The sequence below is a fragment of the Dipteris shenzhenensis genome, chromosome 9 (assembly GCF_047967505.1).
Source record: "Dipteris shenzhenensis isolate YYH24624 ecotype China chromosome 9, Dip_SZ_1.0, whole genome shotgun sequence".
Taxonomy (NCBI): domain Eukaryota; kingdom Viridiplantae; phylum Streptophyta; class Polypodiopsida; order Gleicheniales; family Dipteridaceae; genus Dipteris; species Dipteris shenzhenensis.
The window spans coordinates 4096700-4105911 of NC_141604.1; the positions used below are offsets into that span (position 1 = coordinate 4096700).

At 43.9% G+C, this 9212-nt stretch overlaps 1 protein-coding gene across 4 annotated transcripts; it reads right to left on the bottom strand.

Annotated features, from left to right (window-relative positions):
* Positions 1-5908: 5908 nt before the first annotated feature.
* On the bottom strand, positions 5909-8894 carry LOC147898101 (uncharacterized). 4 transcript variants are annotated; one of them, XM_087379548.1, is made up of 2 exons: positions 7234-8894; positions 5909-6528 (listed from the first exon to the last, which is right to left on the bottom strand). In XM_087379548.1, exons 1-2 carry the CDS (start codon positions 8147-8149, stop codon positions 6014-6016), a joined length of 1431 nt encoding a protein of 476 aa, XP_087235674.1. In that variant the 5' UTR covers positions 8150-8894; the 3' UTR covers positions 5909-6013. The 4 variants fall into 4 exon arrangements, with proteins under 4 accessions (XP_087235674.1, XP_087235671.1, XP_087235670.1 ...); XM_087379545.1 differs by having other exon boundaries at positions 7087-8894; XM_087379544.1 differs by having other exon boundaries at positions 5909-6948; positions 7087-8894.
* Positions 8895-9212: the final 318 nt, after the last annotated feature.

The window sequence follows — 9212 nt, forward strand, 5'->3', positions numbered from 1 at the left end:
GGATACATCACTTAAAAGGAGCATTGCAAGAACAAACAAAGACGAGGTTGGAAGCCATAATGCAAAACTTGAAGAATAGAGTGCTCAAAGTACCCCGCAGAGTGCTAAACCTCAACCATCAGGTCTAATTGAGCTAATTGAGCAAGGTCACTTATATTTTAGAAGTCTGGAATCAACAACTTACAAAGAGGGGCAAGGGCCCTTATAAGTTATGCTTACTACAATACAAAAAGTAGCCTAAGAATCCATAATTCATGACAAGTACAAAAACGTGCACCATAAGGATCCTAGAAAGCCCAATCATCCTCCAAAACAACAACAAAATCAACATGGTCTTGGTCTTCAGATGTTGATGCTTCATAAGCTTTGTGCTAAGCTTTTGACTAAAGCACTAAAAGCATATAGGTGCTTTTCACAATAAAAAGACTATATAAGCGTTTCAAACCTATTCAATTCGAAGATATGGTCTACTTGATTTGCAAGTTTAGGCTTATTGGCATGTGCAACTTTGGAGGGCCTCACGATGACCTTACGCTCTACTCTCACAAGCGTAAAAGCTCGACTTACTACAGCGATCAAACTCCGAGGTTGGAGAGGCACGTAACACTAGTAGCTAAGTGGAGAGTGACAATGTTCGTCCTCTACGTTGGACTTCCTCTAATGATAGTTATCTTTTTGTGCTGTCCAGAGTCTATTGAATGATCTAAGAATGTTGAAATCATCCTCCTCAAAGACACATGCAGATCCTCTTAAGGTCACATTGGCAAGTTTATCGGATATTGTCTCTCGGTGTTCGACTACGATTACAACTATTAACATTCAGATAATATGCCAATTTCTTACCCATTCGTGAGACTTATCCTCGACACTAATATCTCGGCATTTATATCCTCAACATTATCTCGGCACCCAAGGAAGGATCCGTTCCCTCGGATTATAACTCTTTAGGAAAGGAAGCGCGCCGCCTCCCTACCCACACTATTTGTGGTTATAGTATTTTTATATTATATATTATAATATAAATATTTTCAATTACTAGACCATTCAAAATTTCATGTTTTTAATCTGAATTCTTACAACATTCCTCTCATCATTTAATGCATGTTATTGTTGCGAGGGAGCAAGGAAATCCAAGATGGATGCAAGATTGAAGGATGACTACACCTTTATTCATATGATTGTAGTCCATGTGACAATATTGTAAAAACTGCAAGGAGGATCAATTATTGTATCGCCTTGTTTATGTATTTGTTGGACTTCAGCTTCCAAAATATGGACATCATAAAATCAATAATAAATCACCACCCTTGACATCTGCAAAGAGGATTGGGTCCTAATGGACCTTGTGTCGCGTCTCATGTCCACTATTTTACTCACTCTTTTTTCCTTAAACAATTGATAAAATAGAAGGATTCAGCTTGAATTTCAAGTAGTTACTTGTACCACGATGGAAAGACTGCCTGCCGCAAATCTATTCATAGTATAAGCTGGCTCACCGACAAGTTGTAAAGACTCTTCACGCCTTTCTTCACAAGAAGCAATGCTACACAATCGAGAAAATCTGCATCATCATCCAAACATAGCATCCTCACTCTCTCATTGTATTTAGGGGGTAAGCTCTTCAAGAGAATTGCATTCTTGTCCTCTGCTTCAACTCCTGAACCCAGGTCATGCAATTGCCTCAAGAGTGCTTGCATCCTATTAAGAAACATCCCCAAGATTTCAGTTTCATTCATCTGTAAGTTGAAAAGTTCTTGCTTCAAGATGGCCTTGGAATGTTTCATATGAACCCTGAACAAGGTCTCCAATATTCTCCAAATTCTCTGCTGCAGTTTTCTTTACGTCGACATGAAGGAAATATTCGCTGCCGAGTGCTCGACCAATCAGACCAACCACCTCATCATTTCTCTGGCTCCATGATGCTGCCTCCCGTTCAGAATCCACCTTCTTATCAGACCCGTCAACCAGACCCCATAAGCCCTTCTGCATCAAATATAACCTAGTAGCCAACTGCCATGAAGGGAAGTTCCTTCCAGTGAAATTCAACAAGAACTGTCAGTGGCCTTGCCCTTCTTCATATACTCCATGGAAAGCCTTGAACCAAAAGAGACGAAAAGAAACAAGCTCGCAAATCCACTCTCAGACCCTCACGCAGCAAACATGCAGACCACAAAAAATAATTTAATCTGTCCGCTCTGATACCACTTGTTGGAAATCTTGTGGTCTCTATAGTTGGGTCTGTGTGCGTATGGTTGTGGCTGAACCATACACATATGAAATAATTATTCCGTACACACATGGTACGGCCAATCATACTTGGCTTTTGTTTCGGGGGAAAAACGGGGTTCCTAGACCTTTATGAAAATATTTTTTACCAGTTTCGAGACTTAAAATTCAATGCTGGTTTGAAGTTTGAAGTTGAAAATTTTGTAGCTCTCTGTCAATTAAATGTGTACAATGTATATAATTCCTGATTTTTTTTTGGGGGGTAAAATTAGGGTCACATATAATTCAGCCCCACGGGCTGATCCACATCAAACTTCCGTACCCGTATGCCGTATGCATATGGTAACGTATGGAAAAAACTATGGTGGTCTCACTGCTCATGTATTGAAGGTGAAGCTAAAGCATGCAATGGCAAGATAAACCAAAACACTATACTGTTTAGGTTGTGGGATTTGAGCCCTTAATCTTTACACACAAATATTCATAAAAAGATGAACCAAACACGTAAAGAATTCAGGGTTGAAGGAACACAAGACACATGTAGTATCGACTACAACTATGAAAATATGTTCAGCACAGATTCATGAGCCACGAGAAAACTTGCGACTAGATAGAATCTAAAGTGACATTTTATTGACTTTCAACAGACTCAAAACACAAAAGAACTGCAGCTCACGCCAACCAGCTTTGTTGCTGCATTACAAGGACATGACTCTCCTCTATGGACTCCTACAATGACCTCCTAGAACAACTGCTCTCAGACACGACTATGAACTGACACAAAACCTTAAACCGACTCTCATGGACAAAGAGAATGAAATCTGCATCACGACACACTTTTGTAGGAGCTCCTCGCTGCTGCCTCAGATCTCTGGAACCCACGAACTCTCTGCATGATAGTCGCCACATGTAAGCCATGCACTGGCCAGCCATTCCTTAAACCTATCAGCTTCCAACTTCTTGCATGGCCCAACAAAGGCCGTGGAACAGCTCAGTAACTCACATCTTTTGAGACCTCTTTTAACATTAGAGTAAGTGAGCCCCCATGAGGGCGTGCCCTACAAGGCATGATGCCATTGGTCAAGATGCTAGAGATGCCGTTTTAGAAGATGTGGTGGCTACCCTCAGGCTACCAAAAATTTTCCAGTTCTAAGAAGGCAGGAAGCAAATACATGTGTTGCAAAAAGCGCAAAGGCTGCCACCACTTGCAGAGGAACCCAAGATGATTTGTGCGAATCATCTCAAACAAAAGATCTAAGGGCAAATTCAAGGATTGCTTGCCAAATTTGAAATGCCAGATGCAATAATCATTGGGCTAAAGAACGAGATTGAAGCCCTCCAATCTCAACACCAGCATTGCGTTGAGCAACTTCTCCAACTCTAGATAACATCCAGCCCAGCATGTCTCTTTCTTGGACCGAGTGTTGGAACATCAATAGTATTCACTGATGCTAATTCGACAATCACAACTTGAGACTCCTTGCACGCGGAATGGACAAAGAAGTCAGGAGTTGTAGACGTAGCAAGCCTGGCAAACTTGTTGACGAACATCACCAAAATTTTATCAAGTAGCAGGATCTCCAGGACCCAAATTCAACCCTAATGAGTGATGAGGTAAAATTCCATCCTCCAATCCTGACTGAGGGCTAGCCTCGACTAGAAAGCTTTTCACCAGTAGACCTCATAGCTCTATAGGCACTACTCGCAAGATGTTAGCCAGTCTGCCTAACTCACCAACTCCTACATCCCTACCTAGAGACGTGCATGTATTCACCCGAGTGAAAGAGGAGCTTGCTCCCTTCTGTGACTTCCATGTGTCGTCCAATCACAATCAGCCAAGGCGCACACAAACACGTGTATATTGAACTCATGTATCCTGAAAATCCACGTGTCAACCAGTGGTTGACCCCCTTGCATTAAGCCATTTTCCACGCACAATAAGTGGTGAATGCCACCACCTCCAACACATATGTGTTCAGTACAAGATGCTTCAGTCGTGATGACCGTTGCAAGGATATATAGGAAGGTACAACCACCCCCACCCTTGCAGAAATGATTGTGATGACATCGAGAGGAGGTATCGACAATCAAGGAATCGAAGGGACAAGCTTTGCAAAACGAAGGAACACCATGATTTTCCAAGGGCCTAAAAGAGCTTCGCACTGAGGACGTAATACCCATTAAGCCTGCGGTCACAAACTCAGGCATGGCCTTGGTAGTTTGCCATCCAAAGGAAGTTTACCATCCATAGGCGGAAGCACCTTAAATCGATGAAGGGATAACGTTGTTCTCTGAACCAAGTGGCAACATTTTCAAGTACAAGCCTCACCAACCCAGCTAATTGAGCCTGAGGCCAAAAGGAGATGGGCAAACTGCCCGAGACCAATGCTGACTGGCAGCTGGCGCAAAACTATAAAAAACTCAACCTGATATCCCGGAGGCACAGACTCCCCCAGGGATCTTTTTGGCGGATGGCAGGACTCGTGTCATTCAGTTGACTCAGGACTTTAGGCCAGATAGCTGGCACTCTAAGGGCGGGTTCACACCACCCACCCACCCATCATGCCAAAAAGAACAGGAACGTGGTATACGTTGGTCCACTCACAGAGCCAGCCCGGATGTCCTGCAAAAGGAAAGGTGTCCGCCATGGGAAGGCCACCCATGAGTGGGTGAATGGAAAGAGCCTTGGCGCGAGATGTACTGATTGGGATTCGAACCCGCGTCGGCTGTCCCACAGAGTATCTACCTTCCACTAGGCCAATCACAAGATGTTGCAATTAATGTGGAAGTCCTTTTATAAAAACGTATACCTACACCGCCCGCCCAGCCACCCTCCTATTTCCGTCTCTCCTCCCTGGCCAGGCGTGTGGTGTGAACCTGGCCTATGAACCGGATGAATATCTCCTTCAAACACCCAACAGTTCCTTACCAACCAACTAGCCAGGAATCCTAAAGCCCTCAGCTAAGGCCAAACAGCAGCAGCAGTTGAAGTGAAGCCCTGGGGGTCAACCCTGACTTTCTGACAGCTTGTGCTAAGTGGCCCCACATCTCCATGGAAAGCTGACAATCAAAGAACAAATGGCCCAAAGTCTCCACTGACCTATTACATAGTGGGCATACCAGGTTCAAGGTTGACATTAGCCCATTTGGCAAGTCGCCCTCTCACTAAAGACACACCTGCAAAATCTTCCACAGCATGAATTGCGCCATCCCAATCTGGCATTGCTTCCCTATATGGCACCGCACAACACCTCTTCTTGAGGTCCACTTAACGTTCAGAGCATAAGCATTTCTGATTCTCTCCTTGTTTTACCATTCCCACCCCCAGCTCACTACATGCAGTTGCTCCCTTTAAAAGAACTAGTTGAACTATTTGAGCTCACATTGTTCCCTATGCAAAGCAAACTCACATGACCTCAGCTATCAGAAGCCCGCCTTATGTTCACTCACTCTGTGTTTGAGATCATGGGCAAATAGGGGTATGGAGGTGATGGTGGCTGTTCCAAACAACTTGCTCCTCATGACAGATTCAGCGCACAGAAACTACCTGACTGAAAAAATGGTATACCTCCTTAAGACTAAAATATATCCAATCTTACATATTAAAATTTCTTATAGAACAAGCGAAAGAACAAAAGAAAGGAGGGAGTTTGTAAGCAGCTTTAGACAAATTATAAGTAAATAAGAAAAATAAAAAATAAAAATAACTTAGTCAGCAAAGCTACGCTTCTGTTCTCATCAGTATCCAAGCATAAGCTGCCATCTGACTGAAAAAATAGTAGATGCACTACTTGTTACAGTGTCGCCTTGGGTCAAGCTCACGCTGACCGCGAAGGACAGCCATAATCCTAGGTTCTAGACATGCCAGTTTTTTCAGCTCCTCTTCTTTGGAGAAGGCATTGGCCAGCATTTTCAGTATGACATTGTTGGGAGTACAGTACTTTTTCTTCATATAGCTGAGAAGATCGCATGCCTCGATCAGTTTCCTGGACTCACAGAAATGCTGAAACAAAGGGCCATATGTGACCCCATTGGGAGCACAGCCAGTTTTGTCCATATGATTCAAGACACTGTAAGCTGCCTTCAGTTTGCCTGCCTTGCAAAGGCCATTGATGATTGAACTATAGTCACAGACATCAGGAGCAATTCCATCTGTCTCCATCCTCTTCAAAATAGACTGGGCATGTTCAAGCCCTCCTGACTTAGCAAAACTATCAATCAATGTAGTATATGTTGCATGGTCTGCTCTGTGGCCCTTCTCACACATCTGTTCAAATACCCTCTGGCTTTCACCTACTCTCCCTGCAAAGCAGAGGCCTTTAATCAGTCCATTGTAAGTTACTAAGTTTGGTTCACAGTTGACTAGCGACATTCTGCGAAAAACTTCTAAAGCCTCCTGTAATTTGCCTACCTTGCAAAATCTAAGTATAGCGGCATTAAAAGAGACTATAGTCGCTTCAAAGCCTGGTCTCTGTTCAAGCTTTTCCAAGCTTACTTCTGATTTTCGAACCGAGCACAACCAATCCAGCATCTTGCTATTACTTATCAACATCTCACTGAATTGGAGAGTCTCACTGAATTGCAGCGCGTCATCTATTCTACCAGCCTTTTGAAAGCCATCAATTAAAATGCCATGTGTAACTTCACTGGGAAAGCAACCTGCTTCAGAGATTTCCTTGAAGAAACGTTTAGCCTCATCCACCTTGCCCTCCTGACAAAATCCTGATATTAAAGTATCACAAATACCTATCTTCCAGTTACAATGCTTTTCAAGCAAGGCTTTTCTGAATAGGTTAAGGGCGTCTACAGTTTTGTTTGCCCTACATGCTGCATTGATGATGGTTATGATGGAAAATTCACCTGGAACGCACCTACGATTGAATGCATCGTTCATAACGCAAATGGCTTCATCCACTCTCCCCGTCTTGCACAGGCCCCTGATCAGAACTCTGTAAGTATGAGCATTAGGATTGCGACCACTTTTCTGCATACGTAAGAATACCTTACCTGCCACCGCCTGTTCATCTGCCTTACAAAGACCATCAATCAAAGCGTTGTAAGTGACAATGTCTGCTATGATCCCCTTAGCCTCCAGTTCCTCAAAAAGTTGTAAGGCTTCGTCTGTCATTTTGGCCCTGCAGAGACCAGTCACCAAGATATTGAGAGTGAATGTGTTTGGCACACAATCAGCATAGAACATTCGTCGATAGAGCAGTTGAGCCATCCGGATGCGCTTTGCCTTAGTCAGACATAAGAGAAGAGTGTTGTAGGTCCGCGTTCGAGCTTCAGGATATGTATATCTGACTTCTGAAAACACGTCAATGGCTTCTTCTATCATGCCCGCTTTGTCATAGCAGGAGATCAAGACCCTGTATGTCGAGTCAGTTACCCTATAGCCATTGGTTCGCATCTCTGCAACCAGTGAATCCACAGCTTGAAATTTTTTCGCACGACCCAGTACACCAAGAATGGTATTGTAAACGTCCGTGCTATGTGTATAACCCTCTTTCCGCGCTGCCCATTGGAAAAAAAACAATGCAAGATTGACATCGTGGAGGCGTTTTAGCACTTCCGAAACGTGTCGCGGTGTGAGCCGATCCACTGCCGCTTCGAGGTCAGCTAGTGTATTGCGTCCCCATCTTAACACGCTGCAAAGTCTATCAACATCTGCCTGAAACCTCGGAGATAATTCGCTGTGCTGCTTGGCATTACTTTGGCGATGAGGTGTTGTAAAGTTCCCCCTCCGTTTGGGTGGAGATGCAGAGGAGCTGACTCTCCCCTCTTGCTGCAGTGTTCCCTCAGAAATAGATCTGTAGTTTCGTTGCCAGAGTACCGTATTGTTGGTATCCAGAGCATGAGGCCCGCCATTGAGAATTTGCCGGAGAAAAAATATGGGCGGCCTAAGGTGAAACCGCACAGCCATCTATTTGAACCTCGTCCCCAGGCTGGGCAAGAACTCGAGCAAGAGGGCAAGAAGAGAAGGCAAACAGCCATGTTCCAAGCATTGCAGGGCTGCACAGGTGATACGAGGCATTGCAGCAACATCATGTTCTCCACCCTCACCCGAACGCACCTGTCATGACCTCCCTCTCTCGGACAGAAAACAAGAACGCAAGCAGATCTCGCTGGACAAAGGGATCTCTGTGGTGCAATTCAAGAGTAATGTGTGCATCGCTGGGGAGCTCACAACCCCCCACTACCTTTGGAGCACAAGTTCTTCATCAAACACATGCACAATCTCTCTATCGCTCTCTCCCTCTCCCTCTCCCTCTCATCCAGCATTCTTTCTAAGGATCTGTTTCGGGATCACAGTCAGCTAAACAATATCTATCAGGCTCTCTTCATTCAATCAAGACCTACTGCTTTCGAATTTGGATTCAAGTTACTAGTTTCGAATTTCAAATCAAGTGAAGTGTCGCACGAAATCTCTTTGCAAGAAAGAGCCTGGTGGGTGCGCTCGCTTTGCAACTCCCGGCTTCTCTAATTGAGACGCTTACCATTTTCGTCTCACTTTGTAACTGAGGTCTCGAAATCTAAAACCGTTCACTCAGGTCTCCAAATTACATTACAAAACTTCAGGTTTGTAAATTTTGCAGGTTTTCTTGAGAAAATCTGACTAAATTGCCTAAGATTTTGTTGATTTACAAAATTGAGATGAGAAAATGTGAACATGTTGCAGGTTTTCCATGATCAGTGTGAATCCCCTTGCCTAAGCCTCTAACGTTCACATTCAGCTCATTACATCTATTTTCTATCGAGTGTGTCTCCCAAGTATTAGAGAAACGAGAAGGGAAAGGCATCACACGATGTGGGGGCCATGGATCAGAAGCACAAGAACAAGGTATGCATGGTCGAGGAAAGCAAGACTGCTAGATGCGGCTTCCTCACTATCCGAGTCAACTTCTAGTGCTTATAGAACTGGAGTGGAACAAAAATCCGAAGAAAACACATAACATCATGACAAGAGAAAATTTGTTCTGCGAACA